General features: G+C 42.5%; 1 protein-coding gene across 3 annotated transcripts in view; it reads right to left on the bottom strand.

The window, feature by feature from the left end:
• KCNIP4 (potassium voltage-gated channel interacting protein 4) overlaps nucleotides 1-23,548 on the bottom strand; it is an 862,256-nt gene extending 838,708 nt beyond the window's left edge. The window contains exon 1 of one of the 3 annotated variants that reach the window (XR_012158704.1): nucleotides 23,197-23,548. Coding sequence is in view for 1 of the 3 variants with exons in the window: in XM_073342395.1 (XP_073198496.1) it covers nucleotides 23,197-23,257 (61 nt within the window). In the remaining 2 variants the exon portion in view is untranslated. The remainder of the gene's footprint in view (nucleotides 1-23,196) is intronic. The other 2 variants (XR_012158707.1, XM_073342395.1) reach the window with 2 other exon arrangements.
• Between the last annotated feature and the right edge of the window lie 811 nt (nucleotides 23,549-24,359).

Genomic DNA, 24,359 nt, shown 5'->3' with positions numbered 1-24,359 from the left:
ATCCTGACAAAGCAGCATCCCAGGACAGCCAACAGCCCACTGGTTGGGGCCCTCACTTGGGAGGTTGAAGAACCAGGTTCAGCTTTCTGCTCTTCCTCGGGAACAGGCTGAGAGAGACCCATCCTGGAATAGCCTCATTCAGATCCGGGATTTGAACCTTAGTCTTCCACATTCCAGATGAATGTCCTAACCACTGGCTATTCTGGGGACTGTCTTGACCAAACATTTCATCCTGGACCTGAGAAACCTTTCCTGATGAAAGTTTTGTCTAAACCAACACATTCCTAGAGATTGGTTTTTACAAATCAATTTTTTCTGAGGGAAAAAACTTTAATCAGAAATTACTGCCCAGCTGCAATCCAAATATCTAATTTCACTACAGGCAACGACAATGAAGTACACTAACTGGATGTTTCCCCTAAACTACTTAGTGGTGACAAACTTAACCACTTTGACATTTAAAACGTCCTCATTAGGTCGAACAGTTAAAGCAAGACTGAGAATGGAAGGAGTTCATAGTTCTCTCAGAGCTATTTTTTCAAGCTGTCTATAGACTCATGTACATACTGCATCAGTTTGCATTTTGGAAGTTGCCTTTGCAGCCATAAGGGAAAGGCTTAGCTTTCTTTTAAAAATAAAGACAGGTTTCAGAGGAACAGCCGTGTTAGTCTGTATTCGCAAAAAGAAAAGGAGTACTTGTGGCTAGTCTCTAAGGTGCCACAAGTACTCCTTTTCTTTTTTTTTTTTTTTTTTTTTTTTTAAAATAAAGTTAACATTCGGGAACAAAACTGTGTGTCAAATTTTAAAAAGAAGCAAACATATGCAGCAATTTATATGGCCACCAAAAAAAAAAAAATCACATTATACACAGGAGCCTGGCTATAATGAAAGATGGCATTTTCAAAGAAAGCTTTGTTTTCAGTCACTTTCTAATCTTCACAGAAATTATTTCGTGACTAAAGTTCTCCATGATCGGCTTCCACTTGGGAGTAATTTTTTCCCTACAAAGATCTTTTACAGTGTTTTATATAGTTCTCAGTAGGGGAGAAAAGAGACTTGCACCTGTTAACAGGTTTAAAAACTTTTGCCCTAGGATGATATCAGTTTTAAAAGTTAAAATTTGGCACTTCCATGAGCCTTGAAGAGAGACAAATAGTTTTGTCATGTCCAAAAGAACTTGGTTTTGAAATAACAAAAGTTATGGATGTTAAAAATAGCATATTTAGCAAGAACATTACATGTGCTTCTTTAACTTCAGAAAGACACCCCAAGGTGTCATCTTTGGAACATCTGCAAGTAAGAATATTACAAAGACTGTGCTTGTGCGCGTATGATTTTGTGATCATTTCTACAACTACAAGGGATTCTATTAGGCTTTACAATCAGACTGTGGAGATCCTGCCCCCATTGCGGCATTCGTATGGTATGTTTATATGCTAGTATCCTTAAAATAGCAGAGATCTTCTCATAGAATATCAGGATTTGAAGGGACCTCAGGAGGTTATCTAGTCCAACCCCCTGCTCAAAACAGGTTCAGGTGGACCACACATCACCAGCACAATGGTTTACATAATTTTAATGCAATTGGCATAACAATCTCAAGTACTGGTGTAAAAGGGCCAATATCTGCATTGGATTTACACTCTTTGTAATGACATTGATTTATTTCTCTCTCGATTTTTAGTGCAATTGCAGTGGCAGTAAGGTTAGTACAGAATTTCACCTTGATGCAAAGGGGAAAAACAAAAAATTATAGAAGTTGTACACTTATGGATGGTGATTGGTTGTTTAAAACTAGGTGACCAAACTTGTTTGAATATGTTTAATCTCATCTGATTTTAATTGCTAAGCAGACTTAGTCTTACTTGGTAAACAGCCCCTTTAGAATAGCCAGGGGCAATTTCTGGCATGACATGTACCCCCTTCATCATCACTGAAGGAGAATTTGGCCCCTAGTATTCTAGACTGAATGTGGTTCTGGTAATAGTATCTATTCTTAATGATTTTGCACGTTTTTAAATAAATATCTTAAATGCATAGGTCCAACATTTGGTGGTAAATACCCATCAAGGGTCAGGACATTCCCTGAGTTTCTTCTCCCATTTCTTGCAGTACATTCTGCTGGGGTGGACAGGATTCAAACCCTGCAAAGCAGGCAGGATTAAAAGCCATCCAACTTGCCAATTTCCTGAAGTCCATGAGGAAATTCCCTGGATCTCAGGGCGGTATCTAAGGGTATGTCTAGACAACAGTCACTGCGTGTGGCTACAGCTCAAGGTAATATACCCAAGCTAGCTTTACTCTAGATAGCTCAGGTCCCAGAACAGTGAAACTGTGGCAGCATGAGCTTCAGCACAGGTTAGCCCCACAAGTAATTTCCCAGGGTTCTGGACATATTTGTACAGCTAACACTGATGCTCATGTTGCTGCAGCTTCACTGCCATGGGACCCAAGCAAGAGAGATTAAAACTAGCTCAGGTATATCAGCTCAAGCGATAATCACACCCAGTGATGACGGTTAGACATATCCTGAGTGATTGAACTGAACGGTCTGTCTGCCAGGGCTTTTCCACTCAGTTTCCCCATCTCTCCACTAGATATACTCCTAGGCTATTCTTCTAAATGTCCAGTGGTTTTATCTGGCAAGGTAATAAACCTTGATTGAGAGAACTACAGTGTTAGAGCCTATGCACCAGCATTGTTTTGCTTTCCCTAATTTTAAATAGCACTTCCAGGTGTATGTAATTTGCTCATTAGGTATGACATACCTGAAGAGGCACTATAAACAGAGCATTCATTGAAATACCCAGATGTGGCCACGATTCCAACAAACATTCCCTGTCTGACAGATTCATATATATTATATACCTTACGTGACAGCTATATACTTATTAGGACACTAAAATGAAATTGGAAAGGAGTTACAAGTATAAAGGTATAGCTATGAAACCTATGTATCGTTGTATGAATGTTATTGCAAGTAACTGTCCAGATGTTTAAGTCTATGCTGAAGCACATTCACACCAGGAAGAAAAATAATTTGTATATTAATGTGCCTCAAATACGTATTTCAATACTGCAAAATAATACACTATTTGTTTCCATATTTGATCCCAATCCCCAATAAACAAAAATTTAAAAAATCCATCAAATGAGTATAAAGCATTTTCTGGACTTAGCACAAAGTCAAGATAGAATGGATTGTAAGCAAGCCAGAAATTAGCATTGGTCTGATATTAATTACTCCTATGGGTTAGTGTGATGGGGCGCCTCTTCCTGTTATGGGTTAATAGAGCCCTAGAGCAGTGGTATGAAAAGCAGCCAGTAGGAAAGGGACTGCGAGGCACAGCCAATCAGGCCCATACAAGAAGAGCTGCAGGGCAGATCAAGTTCAGTAACTGCCTGGAGCTAGAGGAGGGAAAATCAGGCTCCTAGTAGGAGGAAGGAGCACCAGCACCCTGGACTGATCAGTGCCGATAGCAGTGACCTGGGAGACTAAAGATGGCTCCTGGTTGGCTGCAGGGACTCACAGGCTGGGGCCCTGAGGCAAGGGAGAAGAGGGTGCTGGGGCCATGGGGAAGTGACCCAGGGAAACGAACTGAGGAGTCGGAGGGGATGCAGTAAGTGGTGGCCATCTACAGGGTTCCTGGGCTGGGACCCAGAGTAGTGGGCGGGCCCAGGTCTCCCCTAACCTTTGCCACAAGGAAGTGGTCAGACATTTGGCTGCATGGGAAGGAGGCCCTTGAAGAATTCCACCTAGATTTCAATAATTTCCACCCACCATCAACTCCAACCTAGACCAGTCCACACAAGAGATCCACTTGCTGGACACTACAGTATAAATAAGTGATGGTCACATAAACCCTATACAAGAAACCTACTGACCATTACACTTACCTACATGCCTCCAGCTTTCATCCAGACCACATCAAATGATCCATTGGCTACAGCCAAGCCCTAAGATAACCCCCATTTGCTCCAATTTCTCACACAGAGAAACACCTACAGGATCTCTATCAAGCATTCTTAAAACTACAATACCCACCTGGGTAAAGTGAAAGTGAAGAAACAGACTGTAAAAGAACTGCCACTAGCCATCACCTACAACCCCCAACTAAAACCTCTCCAGCGCATCAAAGGATTTACAACCTATCCTGAAGGACGATCCCTCACTCTCAAAGACTTTGGGAGACAGGCCAGTCCTCACTTACAGACAGCCTCCCAACCTGACGCAAATACTCACCAGCAACTACACACCATAGAACAGAAACATTAACCCAGGAACCAACCCCTGCAACAAATCCTGTTGCAAACTCTGTCTGCATATCTATTTAAGTGACACTACCATAGGACGTAACCACATCAGCCACACCATCAGGGAATTGTTCACCTGCACATCTACCAATGTGATATATGCCATCATGTGCCAGTAATGCCCCTCTGCCATGTACATTGGCCAAACCGGACAGTCTCTATGCAAAAGAATAAATGGACACAAATCAGACATCAAGAATTGTAACGTTCAAAAACCAGTAGGTAGCACTTCAATCTCCCTGGACACTCAATAACAGACTTAAAAGTGGCCATTCTTCAACAAAAAACCTTCAAAACAGACTTCAACGAAAAACTGCAGAACTGGAATTAATTTGCAAACTTGACACCATCAAATTAGGCCTGAATAAAGACTAGGAGTGGCCGGGTCACTCCAAAAAATAATTTTCCCTCTGTTGATACTCCCAACAGTTGACAAGAAGTGTGAATGGGCCACATCCACCATGATTGAATTGGCCTCGTTAGTACTGAGCCTCCCCCCCTCCCCGACTTGTAAGGCAACTCCCATCTTTTCATGTGCTGTATATTTATACTTGCTTACTGTATTTTCCATTCCATGCATCTGATGAAGTGGGTTACAGCGCACGAAAGCTTATGCCCAAATAAATCTGATGATATGGTCACTGACAGAGCACTACAGGTAAAGGTTCAGAGTACCTGAATTAAAAAAATCCTGGAAGTTGAACACAATGGGCCAGATCCACAGGTACAGCCAAAATGCACAGTGTATGTAAATGAAGGCATAAAAGTGTTCCTTTGCACTGCCCTAATCCTTGTGCTGCTCTGTATAGGCATTTTCCTTGGGATGTTAAAGCATCGTAAGGGCTAACCTAATTTATGTGGGACTGTTACAGCCACAAGGGGCAAAAATGCAGCATAGAGTTGTGCCAGCTTTCTCCAACAGACTCCATTTCCAGCTATGCCAGCACTAGAGAGGGGATGTGATGTAAGAGTCCCTACATCAGTGCTGTACCACTGAAGGGTCACTCTAATAACAGGGCCCTGGCTTGGGCCAGTTAAAATGGGTTTAATGGACAAATCACTTCAGTGCTATACACCACGTGGCTCCAGCCCAATGAGTTTAACAGATGGCTTGTTACAGATGCAGATAACAGCCTTTCTGGAACTGTCACCCTAAATGACAATGTTACTGAACTACCAAGAGCTAGGCATTAATAATAATTATCTTCCTCTTCTAGAAATAAGTTGGGTGTGGGAGAAATCCGTAAGTCTATTGTCTCTTATGCTGTAAAGCTCATTCTTCTAACTATAATTTTGCTTGGGCATAAAAATAAAATTGTATTATATATGCAAACAAAAGCTAAAATAAATACTCAGCAAGCTATAGTATATAACACATTTGCCTGGTAAATACTTTCTAAATACATCATTCTTGCAAAAAAAAAAAAAAAAAAAAGGAGCGAAAAGAGAAAAGCTCTACAAGGTTGATACACTTTATGATATTTAATAAAGTGATAGTAAACAAATGTTGTAAAGACATAAGCAGCATCTTTTGAAGTGCATACATTTGCTGCAACACTTTACACAAAATGATATTCTGAATATGAAGCAGCATTTGAAAATTCTAACAGATCCACTATTGCCTATGACATTCGTTTTTCATGTTCTGTTCTAAAATATGTTTAAAGTAATGGTTTCTTTATTTTTAGAAGCAAGAGCAACCACTAAAATACTCCATACTGGATATTCTAGAACAAAGGAATACCAATAAACACAAAAGGCAACAAACAAGGTCACTGGTAAGATATTTATCACAAGAGATGATCCTTAACTCATTTTAGATACCAGAAAAAATAACTAACTACTTTATAAAGGGAAAGTTCATATACTCTGAAAAACAATATCCTTCAGGGGCTGATGGCTCTAGCCAGCTCCTGTGTATTCTGGTTGTCTAGAATCTCACTCTACTCATATCACCAAAAGAGACAAGGTTTGCAAGAAATGCTGGAGAGTGGAATTTTTCTTTCCATCTCAAAATGCCCAGTTCCAGCTCCACCTCCAGATCTGTAACATGAAGGGCTTAAGTTCTCTACCCTTACTCACACTGAATAGCACCATACATTCTGAGTACACCCCGAGGCCACACCTAGGCCTATCTCATGGCTTAAGGTAGTGGTCAGTGTGAGTAAACAGCACAAATCTAGTTCTAACATAGTCTGTTATCCTGGAGAAAAGTGCATTACCTTGATCTGAGAAAAAAAAAATTAAATGCAACTTGTGCTCTCAAAACATTTTGGGCTAGATTGTGCATCAGCGATCTGCCTTGAGTAGGCAGTTGTGAGTAAGCAGCTCTGTGAGTCTATCTCCCCATTCCTCAGGGGAGGGAGTGAACTGCACTGGGTCTATAGCCAGCACAATGTACGTCTGCCGAGTCTATTGCGAGTCTCACAAATGCTTGAGGCTCTTCTTAAAGCCGCTGCTCCTAGAGTGATGGGATGAAATGAGAATCTAGCCCTTGTGATTGCAAAGAAAGGCTTGAAGATGTGAACCCTAAAGGCTCAAGAATCAGAAGGCAAATGAGTCACCCACACATTTTATTATTTTTTTCAAAATCTCATGATTTTGGAATGCTTGGGGCTGGCACAACTGTCCAATGCATTGGGTTTGAGTGGAGCCTTGACTCCACCCCCTCTTGCCCGCTCCCATCCACCCACACAGGGAGGGATACAGAAGATCTGAAGAGACTTTTTCCTTCTGCACTGTGAGTAGCAGTACAGACAGTCTGCACAAGGTAGTACTAATGATAAATAATACCTAGTTCTTATATAGCACTTTACATCAATAGATCTCAAGGCACTTCATAATCTTTAGTGCAGTAAGTGGCTCCCAGCCACAATCTGATCCTTTGTTATAAGAAAATGTGCACCTTGTTACGAAAGAGGCAAACTTCCTGTTCTACTGCCATTTGTTCCTTTTAGGTCAGATTTCAGAACCTGAAGTGCGAGGGTAAACCTGTAAACACTTATTAATTAGTATATTGTTTAAGGTTAATGGAACTAGTCATAGTAGTAAGTATTACTGTTAGTAGAAGGTGTTGCAGGATCAGGCCTTTAATTTGCATCTAAACAGGAACTGGAAAAATCAAGAAGGTTCATAGTAATTGCTTAAACTTCTTAATCAATGCATGTTCCCTCGGAACACAATGTATTGTCTTACTGTTACACCAACAAGTTGATGTTAGTTCATCTAATTAACTGTAAGCTTCTTGTGTACAAATTTGTTCTAATATTGTACTTGTAAAATGAGTTATACATCTATATAATCAGCACTTTAAACTGAAACTTGCCAGATAGCTACTTGATAATACTATCTTCATTTAGGTGAGGAATTAGGCTGTTTAAATTGGCAATTGCTACTGCACACGTTGTTCACAATTAGGTGTTCCTGCAAGTAGTACTGTCTCCAGAGCTAGGGAGGAAAGAATGGGAAATAAACATCTAATTTCTTTAATTAGTGGAAAAAAGAATCATGAAGAGATTGACAATTAGCGACAAGCGTATTTGAATAATAACTTAGAAACTCATTATTCTCTTTCTGATCACTGTAAATTTTGTTCTATGGGAGTTTCACAACTTGCTTGATATTAGCTTTTGAACCATGTCAACACTTTCCGAATATGTATAATAGTATTTTCACTGTGCTAGAGTGAAAATGTGTGTATGACTATTTTTTTTAATTATGGTTGAGATTATTTGTTTGTAAATAGAGAATTTAGCCACACAACAGCCATTAATTTCAACTTTGAAAGAGTGTTGGATAATTCCAAAGCCTTTAGGAGCAGAAACAATTCTGATAAATATACTTTGAGATATAGAATGATTTTACTCTATTTTGTACACGCAGGTGCAACTGAAGCAATAATTTCTAGGAACTCTATGCTCCTAAATGAGCTACGTGAGCCTTGCAAGCTATGTACTTAGCTACTGATATAGCAAAGTATTTAAGTAACTTTGGTCCACTGATTAATGGGACTAATCACGTGCTTAAAGTTATACACATGCTTAAGTACATGGGTGGCAGCAGTAACAAGAAGCTCTACCACTGTGCTCAGATTATGTGTTGTTTTTCTGTGCTTTGTTTTTTTTCTCTAGTCCAGTTGAAATTAGTTTTATTGAAGGTGCATAATGGCCCCACAGGTGACTGGAGGCATAGCAGGTCCTTCCCTTGCTGACTGACAATCAACTGGCTAGGAAAGAATTGCATAGCCTAAAACTGATGTCGTTTTGAGCTCCAGGATGTAATTTATCAGGCAGAAGAGTTGGGATCTACCTAGCTAAAGATTTTCACCCAAGGAGAAGGAAAAGCAGGGAGCTACCACTTCTGTCATGTTGGAGGCTTCATCACTTCCAGCAGTCAAGGGCAGGACGCTTCCCACAGCCACATACAACAGAGATCAGAGTATGAAAGGCCAACAGGTGGGAAAGTAGTAGTGATGTCTAGGAAGCGGAACAGCTCCTACCCATGGAGTTGGTTCTCTCTCTCAGCTTTTCAGAGAACATTTGGTTTAAGTAGACTTAACATCGTAGGCCAGCATCATTCTGTTCCTCCTCTACCGCCTCCTGCTCCTCGCCCTGCCAAGAGAGCCCTGATTACCCACTGTAGCGCCCTCTGCTCCAGCACCACAACTGTAATCCTGGCCCAGTGAGCAGGAGGGTGGGGTGGAGAGGGAGCCAATCCCTACACACGCCCTGCAGTCAGGCCAAACCTGAGTGGTGCTGCAACCTGCATGCCAAGTCACAACGCCCAGCGTAAGGAGCCAGGCCAGCCCCATGGGAAAGGAGCTGCTGCTGCGGGGTGCGTGCAAAGCGGGCTTACTCGTCCACGCCCTACCCCAGGTCCTCCACTTTGCACTGAGCCTGTGACCCAACTACAACCTTCCTGCGACCCACTCTATGACAACCATTAGACTACAGCACTCTGTTTTAACAGCTGTCACTGGCTTCTGCACTCAGTTGTATGTGTGTGTTCAATTACAGAATTTCTTTTCTCAAAAGACAATATGAACTTTGAATACACATTTCAGTTATAGGGCGGCAGGTGAATGCTGCAAGCAAACAGTATTGCAGGAAAACCATTTATCTTTCCCTATTGGCAACATTGGAACATACAATTCCTGTTACAGCATTACATCTCATAACAGAGAAAAAACAATATCAATAAGCCCACAAATCAACAGGAAGAGTCAAAACAAAAAAGGAAAATAAACACAAAGATGAATCGTTACACACATAGGATGTCACTCAGTCACTTTGAGTAGCACATATTTATTCAGTCCTCACTCTAGCAAAATTCCACCAATGTCAATTAAAGTTTTGAGTGACCAAAAAATGATTAAGGACATCAGGATCTGGCCTATTTCATTTTAAAGTCAGCTAAACAGTCAAAGCCCAAGAGTTGGATTGATCTTAGGAAACAAACAATCATGTTGGTAACAGCATTCAATAAAAGGAAACACTACAGCTCTGGATGAGCATTTTTTAGGTTGTTGTTGGTGGATATTTATCCCTGATTAAAATGAACTAGACCATCTCCGTATACTCAGTCTCTGCTGGAAGAATATTGCTCTTCAAAGCATGAGCAATAATGTTCATGTCTGATTATTACATAAATACCTGCAGTGGGTCATAGTAATATCAAAGGGAACAGCCCAAGCAGAAAGAGTAAGTATTAAAATAGTACCAGTCCTGTTGTGTTGAAGATTTAACCATGTATATTGCTAATTTCTGTATTTCATGGACATGACACCATAAATACAGGAAAAATCCAGTTCTCAACATTATTTCAAAGCAACGTTGATTGTATTTGACAGATATTATAGACATGCTGAGAACCATCTTACATTTTCATTTCTTCCCAGAAGAAAAAGAACATTTATTTACATACTCCCAAACTAGATTACAATCACTGTCAGATAAAGTACGTGTTTGAGTCCCTCTTGTGCATTTTTTCTTGATTCCCTCTGACTCATTTTGAACAGTTACATCATTATCTAAAGCTGATTGCAAACTCAGTACAAATCTATTAATCATGTTACATATTTACACTGTGGGGCCCCGTGCTGTCTTATGATGTGTTTTTCATTAAACATTCCATGATATTTTAAGCTTTGGTGATATTTAAATATTTAATCTGAAAAAAATAAAAACTATTTAAACTTTGTGTAGCTTTAGTCTTCCTCTGGACTTCTGGCATACTGAACAACCCGAACTGAAATGCTATAGTAATATACCGAATTTCATAACCGCCAATGTGTTCGAGCAATAAAAAGTGATTTGTTTTAGACAAATACACCCTGGAATCCAAAGTCTCACTCAAGGAGGGTGCAGTCTAGTAATAAAAGAAATGGAACAGAAGATTTTGTTGCATAGGTGTACTTTTAAGTTATTACTTTTGAAGTTATTTTTTGGCAGAAACCAAAAGCAATTTCATCACCTTCTGTATATACCCAGGATTGTTTGTCATACATTCTGTCCATCTTCACAGTGACTCAACGTCTTTGGTTAAATCACAGCCTTTCCTTTCTGTTTTGCAAAACTGTTCAAAGACTTCACAACCTTTTGGGCCAGATGCTCAGACCCATTTTGCCACTGAGCAGCAAAAAGGGGGTAGAAACCTCTGGCAAGTTTCTTGCTGGGGATATGCTCCTGAAAGGAGGAGTTTCCAGAAGAAAAAAAGAGTCAACAGAACTGGCTCCTGTGCATTCTTCATTATTGCCACTGGGGCAGTGATGTACATGTAGGGGAGTGTCCAGAATACAATGTACTACAGCAATACCCAGATGGTATGTAGTCCCTAGGGCCTAGATCCACAAAGAGATTTAGGTGTCTAAACCCCAGCTTTAGGCACCTATGTCCCAATTTTTGGCTACACAAGACCCTCACTTGGCTGCTGCCTAAATCTGTAGGCGCTTAAACTCACTCAGCATCTAAATTAGGAGTGTAAAAGTTCTCTAGGTGCCCATGTTTATGCCTCCAGGCACAGCACTGCAGCCTCACTCTAGACGTCTGCACACCTATCTCTCACCTAAGCCCCAGCACAACCCACAAACTGGGGGAAGGTAGAAAAAGGAGAGCCTATCTCACTTGCAGACCCCATCTGCAAGGTGTGCTCAGAGGCTGCCTACCACATCAAGTCCCATTTAAAATCTGGCTGGGAGATGTGAGCCCACTTATAACTTTTAACTCAGTGGTTACCACACTCACCTGGGATGTGGGAGACTCAGGTTCAAACCCCGTTTTGATGGAGAAGAAAGGACTTGAACAGGGGGCTCCCACCTCTCAGGGGTTTGGGCTCTAATCACTAAGCCATAGGATATTCTTGTGGGGGAGAGCATGGGGTGCTTTCAGTCTCTCCTACTGAAGCTGTTCTCCATCGGATAACTACTTAAGAAGTCATTGGGCCAGACAGACATAAGAGTAACTACAGCCTAGTACTTAGGGCACCCACTTGTGTGGTGGTAGACCTAAGGTCCAGTCCCCCTATTCCAGTGACTCAATTATTGAAAGTGGAACAGTTTCAAGAGGAGAGTGAGGGAGCCCCACCTCAATATGTTCAGTAGCGCTGTGGTTAGAGCACGCTACTGAGAGAAGGGAGACCCCTATTCAAATTCTCTCCCCACAAACCACAGGGGGCAACTGCACCCAGGTGTTCCACATCCCAGGCCAATGCTCTAATCACTGGGCTAAAAGGCATAAGCTGGGCACCAGCACCATCTTCTCCTCATCCAGCTGTTTTGTGTGGAATGAAGCAGGCGCTGAACTCATTCTCACAAGAGCTGACTTAGGCATCTAAACCACCCGACTCCAAAAGAGGAGTTTCCCATTGGAGATGCGAACAAAAGGGGTGTATGCTGGCTTTTGCGGATCCTTCCTGTTCTGAGCCTGTCTCCCCATTCATTGTATAGGAAACCCAAGCACTTAACTTGGGCTTTGTTGATCCTGCTATTGTTCCAGTGATTTCCTAGGCACCTAAAAATTAGGTGTTGCAACACTCAGCATTGCAGCATCTAAGTATCTTTTGGATCCAGGTCTATGAAACAGTAGCCTGCTGGTGCACATTAGGGGAACATTCTGATTACTATGCCCTGCACCCCTGGTTAGGGTGTGGAAGACTGTCCAGTGCAGGTGCAAGTTATCTGTCTTCTCTGTCTACTGCACTGAGCACAAAATGGATGCATGCAAGAATCTGGCCCCGTGTGTCAATGCAGACAAGAAAGCATGACAATATACAAAAGCTGCAGTTATAAACTTAAAAAGAAAAGGAGTACTTGTGGCACCTTAAAGACTAACCAATTTATCTGAGCATAAGCTTTCGTGAGCTACAGCTCACTTCGTCGGATGCATACTGTGGAAAGTGTAGAAGATCTTTTTATACACACAATGCATAAAAAAATACCTCCCCCCACCCCACTCTCCTGCTGGTAATAGCTTATCTAAAGTGATCACTCTCCTTATAATGTGTATGATAATCAAGGTGGGCCATTTCCAGCACAAATCCAGGGTTTAACAAGAATGGGGGGAGGTAGGAAAAAGCAAGGGAAATAGGCTTGAATAGAGACTGGGAGTGGCTAAGTCATTATGCAAGGTAACCTATTTCCCCTTGCTTTTTCCTACCCCCCCCCCCGACGTTCTTGTTAAACCCTGGATTTGAGCTGGAAATGGCCCACCTTGATTATCATACACATTATAAGGAGAGTGATCACTTTAGATAAGCTATTACCAGCAGGAGAGTGGGGTGGGGGGAGGTATTTTTTCATGCGTTGTGTGTATAAAAAGATCTTCTACACTTTCCACAGTATGCATCCGACGAAGTGAGCTGTAGCTCACGAAAGCTTATGCTCAAATAAATTGGTTAGTCTCTAAGGTGCCACAAGTACTCCTTTTCTTTTTGCGAATACAGACTAACACGGCTGTTACTCTGAAACCAGTTATAAATTTGTGTATCTAGTAATAATATACAGTACCTAGCCTTCACACCCATCACGTATCAGTCCTAACTTTAGTGTACTTTCTTACTTCTTACAAATAGTAGGACCAAATCCTACAACCCTTATTCACTTGTCCTTGTCTCATTGATGCCTGTGGGACTGTACTTGATTCAAGTAAGTGTTGCAGGTTTAGTCCCTTAGGTTGAATAAGGAAATAAGCCTTGAAAACTTCATGATTTCACAACTTCCCATAATGGAGAACAATTCTGCTTGGTAGTATTTTACACTGTTTGCTCTCACTTTGCACGGGAGTAAATGTCTTCACAAGATGTATAGCAGCGCATAATAAAACCCATGGAGCTTTAGTACCCCTGTTGTATTTTCAAAGAATCCCTAGATACCTTTGTTCAGTTCAGTAAATGCAAGTTTACTTTTGTTAGCAACTAAGGATTTGATTGGTCAATAAAAAATTCATGACTCTGATAATAGACACAATTACCTTCGCTTGAGAGCTTATGGTGAGGAGATTGAACAACAAGAAAAATATTTAACAAAATAAAAGATTTTGGTTTTTCTACCACTAAATTTAATATTAGCAGCAACATCCTCCTTTACATAGTTATCATGTGAAACAGATAAGGTGACCAGCTGGTCATCTTGTGTCACAAAGCACCTTATCACGTCATACTATTTTATCATTGCACCTTATCACGTCATACTATTTAATAATTATTATTATATTACATTAAATTAATTATGTAATTATTAAATTACAATTATTATTGTAATGTGTTTTACCAGGCCAGACTTCCATTGGCCTTAATGGAGCTATGCTAATTTAACCAGTTGAGGATCTGGCCTATGGTTTGTTTTATTTCCGTATAAAATGAGAATAGTGAAAACAATGCTAACTTTTAAACAAGAAAGAATATTTCTTTACAGGGCAAATCTTAACCTTAGCTGCCATATTATGCATGACAACCTCTTTCAGCTGATAGCTCATTCTTCTCAATGGACATACAACCATTGCTTTCATATTGATGCTATGCAGCCGTACCGTTAATTATAGGCATATATAAGAGGGGTCATGACTGTGAAAAGCATCTCTAAAGAAACTCTAGATTGCAAGTGAAATATGAGTGCAAAACAGCAAAAAGAAATTCACTTCAGAATTCTGATAGCAGTGTTGGGGATTATATCCCTTAAACATGCATAAAACATACAGGGAAAATATGGAGACCCATAAAAATCCTATGGGAAAATAAACAGGGAGTCCTAAAAATACAAAATAGTGATTATTGTAAGAATATATACAGTCTACATTTACATTCTTTTGATTTAATGGACACTGTTTTTCTTTCACTTTTTACTAATGGTCTATAATGGACTTTGCCAGGCTTAACTGAAAGATAAAAAGCGATAGTATTAATTAAAAATAATTGCAATGCAGCACATTTGAAATAAGTACCCATTACAATTACACCTATGAGCTCACTTAAGCTAGCTGGTATAGAAGCCAAGAAAAAAATGAAATTAAAAAGATAGTTTGTTGAAAAACACAAACTGTCAACTGATCCAACTGAACTCTTAAACTCTAAATGTCACTCTTTCAAGTCCTCAACCTTATGCTTTTTGTTTCAATCCCTCATTTCTCCCACATGATATTAATTCTAGTCTCTTTTAAACCTTGGTTTTCCTGACTTTTTTACCTTGGGCCTATGTATTATAAAAACACATCTCCTGTGAACAAAGGTTACTAAAAATCCATATGCTGGACCATAATTCTAACAATCTGAGCAATGGGCAACCAAGCCTCCAAATGCTTAGGCCTGGTCTGTGCTACAGAGTTAAGTCGACGTTAAGATCCACCTCCCTGAGAGGCATAGCGCTTAGGTCAATGTCGTTAGAGCGATGCAGTGTCTGTAGAGACTGTTACTTACATCACCTGTTGGCTGTTAGCTCCATGTGAGACTCACTGCAGGAGCTCCCCACCCTGGGGCTGACAGCCTGAGCTGTCAGCCCACCAGCCTGGGGCTCCATTTCACAGCAGGGAGCCTACCAGTTTCACAGCTGCTATTATTTCACATTTCTGCTCCAGCTGTCAGCCCCAGGGCTGGGGGCTCCAGCTGTGAGCCCTGTGTGGTCAGCCTTGCACCACAATGCCCCACTTCAGTCAGTGCGGACACCAAACAGCCAATTTAATTGCTGTGGTGACCGTAGGTTGACCTAGCTTAAGTCACCCTCATTTTGATGTGTAGACAAGCCTACAGTCACACAAGTAGTCTCACTGAAGTCAAATGACTCCAATCCTACAGAGACAAGGTGGGTGAGGCAATATATTTTATTGGACCAACTTCTGTTGGTGAGAGACAAGCTTTTGAGCCACACACAGCTCTTCAGGTCTGGGAAAGATACTGCATGTGTCACAGCTGCATGCAAGGTGGAGCAGATTTTTCAGCATAAGTAGCTAGCACATGTTTTAAGAGACTGTTTGAGGTAGAGCAGGCCATTAATATCTGCAGTTTTAGGACACAGAGCAGGTTACAGATTGCTGTAATAAGGCATAAATCCATTCTCTATTCAATCCATGATTTTTAGTAATCTAGAAGAGTTTTGAATGTAAGCTTCCAGGCTTATCTTTTGAAAGTGTTATGCAGGTTTCCTTTGAGGATGAGGACAGGGGTCAGACATAGAGTGATCACTTTGGGGAAAAGGGTAGATGTGGTGTTTTTGTCTTTAATCATTTGCTTGTATGAGTTCATTGGAGTGCATAGTGATTATCTAGTTTCATCCACATAATTGTTATTGGGGCATTTGGTGCACTGGATGAGGTACACCACATGTTGTGATAGGCATGTGTAGGACCTGAAAAGGTGTATTGTGGGGGGTGTTTATCATTGTAGTAGAGGACATGTGTCTGCAGATTTTGCATCCTTTGTTCTGGCAGGGTCTGGTGCCACTTTGAGTTGGTGTGTCCTGGTCTGTGGGGATCTTACTCCAGGGCTGGAGCACCTACAGGGAAAATTTGGTGGGTGCAGAGCACTCACCAGCAGCTCCCCGCCCCAGCTCCGCCTCCTCCCCTAAACGCCCTGCCCCGCTCTGCTTCTCTCCCCGCCCCCCCGACTTCCTGCGAATCAGCTGTTTATGCGGGAAGCCTGGGACAGCTGAGAAGCAGGCGGCGGCTTTGCGCTCAGGCCCAGGGAGGCGGAGAGGAGGCAAGCTGAGGCGGGGGAGCACGAGGAGGGCCACTCATGCTGCAGCAAGTAACCCGGGGGACATGCAGGGGAATTGCTCCTGGCCCAAGCTCGTCCTCTCTGGACCTGAGTGTGAAGCCGCTGCTTGCTTCTCAGCCCTCCCCGGCTTCCCACGTGAACAGCTGATTCGCGGGAAGCCGGGGGGCGGAGAAGCAGAGTGGGGTGGTGCGTTCAGGGGAGGAGGCGGAGGCGGAGATGAGGTGAGCTGGGTCCGGGCGGGGAGCTGCCGGTGAGTGCTCTACACCCACCAAATTTTCCCCTTGTGCGCTCCAGCCCCGGAGCACCCACGGAGTTGGTTGCTCCCTCTGTTCCCCCGCTAGCTTCGCTACCCTGCCCCTAGGAGCCAGAGGGACCTGCCGGAAGCTTCCCGGGAGCAGCCCCAGGTAAGTCCCGCTGGGACTCCCCACCTCACCCCCCAGCAGGTCCCTCTGTCTCTTAGGGGCGGGGTGGGCACCCACTACGGTGGCCTACGAGACCTCCTACCTGGTTCCAGGGCAGTCAGGGGACAGGGGAGGGGGGTGGATGGGGCGGGGGTCAGGGGGAGATCAAAGAATGTGGGGGGTTGGATGGGCCACGACCCCCTCGTGGGGTGAGGAGGGAACCGGTTGTTAAGATTTTGGCAGCTCATCACTGCCCAACTCTATAGACTATGGGCCAAATTTGGCCCTAGCGAGCACAGCAGTGGCAAGCAGAGATCCTGCTAGTTAGGGTAGGATTCTGCAGGGATGGCTAGAACAAAAACAAAAACATATGCAGATCATCAGACCTCCTGGTAGCACCGTACAGAGTAGCCAGCTAAATCACAGGTCAAATTCTGTGGCGACTTGGTGCCCATGCAAGTTTTTAGCCAGGCCTACCTCCTACTGCACAGCTTTGAAACAGAGACAGATCCTGCCCCACTGAAAAGGATGAGGTGCCTCACAGATGTTCTCCTTGCCTCCCCAGAGTGAGCGCCATGTCTATCAGTCAGAATGCATGCCAATAAATAAGAGTGCTGTATTGACTGTAGCTGTTATTAAAACACAGTTGACTTTTGGCGCACAAGGTTGTGAAGCGGGCTATTTTTCATTCATGTCAAGTAAAAGCAGAAGCCACTACTAATACCAAATATTAAATGAACAGTGCTGCTTATGAAAACTATTTCTTCAGACAAGCAGAGAGTTTTGCACCCACCTCTTTGTTGATTGTTTCCTTGTGAGCAATTGAGCCATTTTGGAAGGGGCAGAGGAAACATTATTCTGTAAGGAAACCCACCAACAGTAAATCCAAGGAATAGAGTTTTACTGCAGTTGTGGTATAAAAAAAAACATACAGTGAGTTACCACTAAAAATATTTACTACCGTTACTGCAGGGTCCATTATTATGTGGTAACAACTCCAGATCCAGGTCACAGCATCCATGTAATCTACCTGCCTGCCAACATCAATTTGCTATTTGTGGAGATCCCTGCTGCAAGACAGGAGTGTTTGGTGGTGAAAAAGAAGAAGTTAGGGCTTTCCCTTTCAGTGCTATTGCTGGAGGTGGGTTAAGAAGGTATAGCAATAAGTGGCTCCTCCCACTTGAGTCCTATTCATAGAAAGGGACCCGGGACGAGCCTGGGAGTTGCAGAGTTTGCATTTGATGCAGATCCCGAAGCAGACACATGCTTTGTGCTCATAGCTGTCCCTATTGCCTGTTCCATTCTGTATGAAGTGAGGATGGTGAAAGAGAGGAAAACCTCAATCTGAATGATTTGGAGAGCAAGATCTTTCTACAATGTATTTCAATACACTTTGTGCTCACAAGAAAGAGGAGACAAGCAGAAAGGGAGGGGGCAGCATGACAAGAATATGCACATCCATGAAATTAAACAAAATCACCAGCCTTCATGGTATTTTTAGTGGCTCTCTTTGTCATGCACCAAACACAAAGCATAAATCATAATGGTAAAGAGAATGGCTGAGACTGGATAAAATACAGCTAAATGTTGTACATATCAAATATTCAGCTCTAACCAAAAGACAATCTTAAGTGTACATCTGATTCAAATATAAAAGCTTTCCATGATGTGTGCAATTTTGTCTTTTTATAGCTGCATTAACTGATAGACATGATCTGCCTCAATATATTTTACAACAGTTGAATAAACTCTGGGAAAGGAGTAACTGCATCAAACCTTGTATGTCTGGAGAAACTTCAAGTATATTTGCTTATTCATCAATACCCTTAGCTTGCATAGTAACTGCTCAACAATGCAAAATAGACAGGAAACAAACTCTGTAAAATTGCTCTTCAGAGGGAAGCCAAGATACTTTAACTGTATAATGTGAAGTGAGGATCTCTACAGAATTTTGCACATAATTAATCCAAAAGTAGTTAGTTACTTAGACATGAGATTATGACCTATGCCAACAAAAGGATATTCAAACTAAAGACTAAACATCTTCTCTTCAATGGAATATGTAGTTACTGCAGTGTTTTTGGAGCCTGATTTTTGGGTGCACAAGGAATGCCAAATCTTCATGAAGTCAACTGGAGTTCGAGGTGTTTGCCAAACACAGGATTGTGTACAACATCGCCCGCTTTTGAAATATCTGCTATACAGTAGCAAAAGGAGACAAGTTCAGTATTATATATTAATTTACATTGTTTGCCATTCTCCCTTAAATGTTATGTCACTTTCCCTTGTAGATTGCATACTTTTCCATTTAAAATACTGATTTTCCTCCCTCACATTTCAGGTCATGAGTCCATTTCATTTGTTCCTTTGCTTGTGTATTCATAATGTCTGCAGGAATGTGCACAGCTTGGAAATAGCATATTTAAGTCAATTCAGTGCCCATAAAGGGAGCATAAAAACCACTACACAAAGGGCTAGATTTCCTCCAGGCTCAGGTTAACATGGCAGAAGATCCCAAAGGTAAAAGTCCACTGGAACAAGACTGCAGCAGCACAAAATAGCCACAATCTTCCTTATCCTGGAAGGAGGTCTTGCGCACCCAAAAAAGTGGGAGAATTGGAGCAGAAAGACTGACCAAGGATTCCTGGGAGAAATTGGTTCAGTTCCTCCCCACTGCAGAATTCCTAGAGCCCAGAACAAACTCTAGCAGCCACCCTGTTGGGAAGATCAATGGAAGATACTGACAGCATCACTGCCTGCCCTCCACAGGGGGTGAATCCAGTCTGGGATACAAGGGGAATGGACTGGCATCAGTGGGTGTAATTTACAGCTCCCTGCTCCAGCACTACCAAACTGGGTCCCTATCTTTTTCAAGACGTCTTGTACTTACGGTATTAGTTGAAGGGCTTTGCGAAGGCCTCCTTTACCTTCTTTTCTCCTTTCTCTGCAACTGTCTTTCCTAGGAAGTCTCTTTTCATCTTTCTCCCCATGTAGCTTCTCCTTCCCCTTTCTCTGCCTGTCTCTCATTTAAATTTCTTCTAATGTCTTTGTCCAGAGATGCCTTCAGGTGCTGAAATCAGGTCTTGATGGAAAAAGTGTTAATACTACTTACTTAGCACTACTGCACAAGAATCTCCCATAAGCGTGGAGGGGAGCAAAAAACAGACAAGATGATCCCTTAACCAAATTTTAAAGTCGTGTAAATACATCTTCATAATATTTCTTGTGGAATCTACTATATATTTAAATATGCATAATAGCTGCTTTCTTGAATTGTAAAATAGATTTTGGGGTGGAGAGAGAGAACTGCAAAAGAAACCATAGTCCTCTCTCTCCATTTAGCTTTTTTTAAAAAAAAATCTTATATAAGAGACACATGGATTTTGTAAAGGTTTTGTTCGTGAAAACACCAGAATTCCAACGCTACAACCAGTGTAACCTATTCATCAGTAGAACATCTGTAACACAGGAATGGACACTGCCCTACCAATATGGCTCAATCTTAATCTGTATCAATCTCTAGTTGTGAGGGCATTTCCTGACTGCATTAGCAATCAGTGTTGCTCCCATTGTAGGCAATCTGTTGTAAAATGTGGCCTTTAAGATTCAACGTGGTAACTTCCCACCAAATAAAATATGGAAAGGCACTGTCAGTTTGAAAAACATAACATAGATGTCCTTATCTCTGTTGTTAACATCACTAAAACAGTTTAAAACCTAACAGACTTATCATTAATGCAGTTTGTTTACTTTTCACATTATATTCAGCTTAGAAAGTGATGCAGAGGAACAGTAGCACTTTTGTGGACAGTTTCAGTTTCTGATTCTCATGCCCTAGTAGCAAAATGCTGAAGTGTTCATGGTACAGGCACTGCAATACAAATATACTTACATTTAAAAAGCTGTTTTCACTGGAACTTGAAAAAAGAAATCATGGAAACAACTCTTGAAAACGGTTTGTGGTAAACGAAGTTTTACAAAAAGGGCCTAAATTGATTGGACACTGCCCCTTTAAATGGTGAAGTTGTAAGACCCTTAGCAATGCTGAACAATATTTATCCAAAATAGTTTTACAAGATTCTACTCTAAACAACATTAAATCCTAATATTGTAAGTACAAATATCACGCTATGCTTTATCTTTGGTTACTACGATATTTTGAGTTTTAAAGGTAAAGACCAAAATCCAGCAGAGACTGATACACATGCATTACTTTACTTATAAATAGTCCCAGTGAAGTCCAGCTGAGTACAGTAATACACATGTGTAATATTTGCACAATCAGGGGCAAGAAAAATCACCTTAATTATTATGAGCAGTGAGCCAAGGTACAATAGTCCTATATAAAAAGGAACCATTTATTTTGAGCCTTGTAATTACAATAAAGTAGATGTGATCAACAACTTTTTTCCCTCTAAGATTTCCTGGCAAAATAGTGTACACTGAGTGCCTTATATTTTTGTAAAAATTCACACTTTTCTTTTTGTAATTAAGTAGTGAAAATGCAGTTTACTAATTTTATCCATGTCAACCATGTATCTTAAAAAGATACCCATTAAAAATTCTATGAGCAAGCAGGATTCATGTCAAGTGAACCAAAAGAGTAATTCTGCTGAACATACATGTTAAAATTTTAAAGTGCAGGTTCAACTAAAAAAAGTATTTCTGTAAAAACAGCATCTAGTCATTTCATGTTTATTATTTCCTCAGTTTACATGCAAACATTTTCCCCTTAATGCTAACTCTGAAAACTCTACCTGCATTCACCCCTTCTTACACATCACTTCTAGTAACAATCCATAGGCCAAATTATGCCTCAGTAACAGCTGTGAAACCCCACTGCCTCCAAATTATGACCTCAGTTCCACCTGTTTAACCCTATGAGCCTTGAATGGGGATTTCACAGGTGTAACTGAGGGAATCATGTGGCATGTAGAATATTTACTACAGGAGATACTATGAGAAAGAAAGAAACCAACTTGATTTTTAGATTCCAAGTAGAGACTAATGCTTACAGGAAAAAGTCTTTACTTGTGTCTCAGTGGTTAACAGGCCAAGTTTCCACAGCTTACAAGAAATAGAGTATCACAGCATCACTTCTACAGAGTTACTTCTCAGACTAAAAAGACCCTTTGTTTTTAAGCACAGCTTATTTTTTCTGTCATACAATACAAATGTACAGTTTAACAATATAGCCTAAAAAACAGGATTACACACACACACACACAATGATCAAGATTCCTTTATAAAGTTCAAGTGCCCTAATATCCTGTCTGTAAAACTGCAAGCCCTGATTTTTGAACGGGAGAAAAGTAGATGAAAGCAGAACATGGCCTGGGGACTAGGCCAGTGAGTGGATGGTGGGTACAATCCTATAGAGTGCACGTGGCTCAGAGACTTTTGCTTAGAAGACTACTTTGAAGCAGCAGGAAGAGGCTAGGACTCTGCTGCCTTTCTTTATGTAACCTCACTTCAAGGCCAATGCTCTTCTACGCTTGGCACCAAGCAGTTTGCAAGCAGGAGTCTAAGAATACAGCAGGAAATATTAACACATTTGCCTCTTTCCTTGACAAATACATGTCAAAAGGATCAGGGAATGTTATTTTGCAAGAGTTCTACATGAATTCTCACGTCTCTCCATAGCCAGCAGGCTGTTAAGAAGTGGGCATCATCCATAATACCAGCAATTTAAATAAAAATACATTCTCTCTAGCCATCATATCTAAATAAAATCAGTTTCCTGTGTACGGTGGGTGTAAACTGTAACCCTTACGCCCTGGTTTCTTTTCTAAAACGCAAGTTACTCCATGCAGTTTCTTTGGAATATGCTGAACTGCAAAACACAAGAAAAACAAGAAGAGATCGGCCAGCTGGTGTTTCTGTTATAAAGAGTGTCACTGTCTCCAGCTAGATAGTTTTGTTTTTTACTCGGACATAACACACGCAGGGAAGTACAAGTGTGACTGATCAAAATAACGTCATGTGAGAGTTAGCGATCGGAAAGAACGTGTGCAGGTTGCATTTGGCAGTTTCATACCTAGCCTCCATTAATTTCAGGAAAGGCAAGAGCACCAGCAAGGTTCCCAGTGGACACCTTAGGATAGACTTTCCTCGGCATTGAACATTTCTCTGACCCGGATCTCATGCATTAATCGCCTCCCTCTCTCAAGCCAGCGCAGGTTTATTCCTCTCATGCCAAGCGGCAAAGAGGGGGAGTCCCTCGACAAGTTGCAAGGTTTCTGCTTAACACGAATCAAAGCCCAACATGCTCGCCCAGTCCTACCGCCTGTAGAGCTGGCCTCCTCCAGCTGCGCCGAGATGCTCTCCACTCTCCTCGCATTCATGCCGAGAGGGGTGGGCTCGCCTAAAGTCTCGTCGGGGCTGGAGAAGAAAAAGGCGACACGGTGTTCCCCCAGCCAGCGCAGAGAGCGAGCGGCCGCGCTGGGTAGGCTCCGCCGTGCGCCTGTGTGCCGGAGCCGAGCCGCAGCCGCGCGGGAGCCAGCCCGCTCACCTTAGAGGGAGGCGCAAGGGCGGACGCGCCAAAGCCAGCCACGGAGCGGGACCGTGGCACCCCCAGCCTAGCCTGCGCGGGCACCTCCCCCTGCAACCTGCTGCTGGGTCCCAGAGCGGGGCGGGCGGCGAGCTCGCGGTCCCGCTGGATCCCTGGGATGGTTCTGGGAGCTCCGTGTTGGGCTGCCTGGAGCTCCCTGAGGGCCCCCTTCATGGCTGCCCGGGGGCCCTTGGTGCCAACGCTGCTGCACAAAAAGCATCTACCCCTCTCCCACGCCCGGCCCAGGACATGGAGCCCTGGGCTCCACCCCAGTGCAGGGACCGGTGCTAGACTATCTAGGGAGTAGGCAGCCGCTGTGTGTGGCTGCCCTGTCCCATACCTTGGCTCTCGGGAGCCGGCACCTCGAGGAGGGGAAAGGCTAGTTTAGGTTCCATGTCCCGTGGCTCCCTGCCTTCTTAGAGGCTGCCAACAAGAAAGCCAGTTACTGACCCTGGCCAGCAAGGCCGGGGTAGACACCTTGCTCCTAGGAACTGGCCTGAGACCATCAGCCAACAGCATAAAACTGAATTTAGCACAGGGCCCACCCAGGGAATGCAGGAGTCCACAGAAGTCTAGTGCAGGTATCCACAGAGCTAAAAGGAAACACCCCTTTGCCATTCTTACCTCAAGTCAGCGTGGGCTGATGCATTGGGCTCTTGACTAGGATCTAGGAGACCTGCGCTCTCTTCCCAGCTCTGCCACTGACTTTAGGCAAGTTGTTTCCCTCCCACCATTTGTCTTGTCTATCTAGGCAGCAAACTGTTTAGAACAGGAGCCCTCTTATTGAGAGATTGTACGTGGGACCTCCATATCAGTCAGGCTCTCTATGGGTATGTCTACACAAGGATAAAAGCCCTGAAGCATGGCTGTGGCTGTCCTGGGTCAACTGACTCAGA

The sequence above is a fragment of the Lepidochelys kempii genome, chromosome 4 (genome assembly GCF_965140265.1).
Source record: "Lepidochelys kempii isolate rLepKem1 chromosome 4, rLepKem1.hap2, whole genome shotgun sequence".
NCBI lineage: Eukaryota > Metazoa > Chordata > Testudines > Cheloniidae > Lepidochelys > Lepidochelys kempii.
Note: the sequence above shows the minus strand (reverse complement) of the source record. Positions and strands in the feature narration are given on the sequence as shown.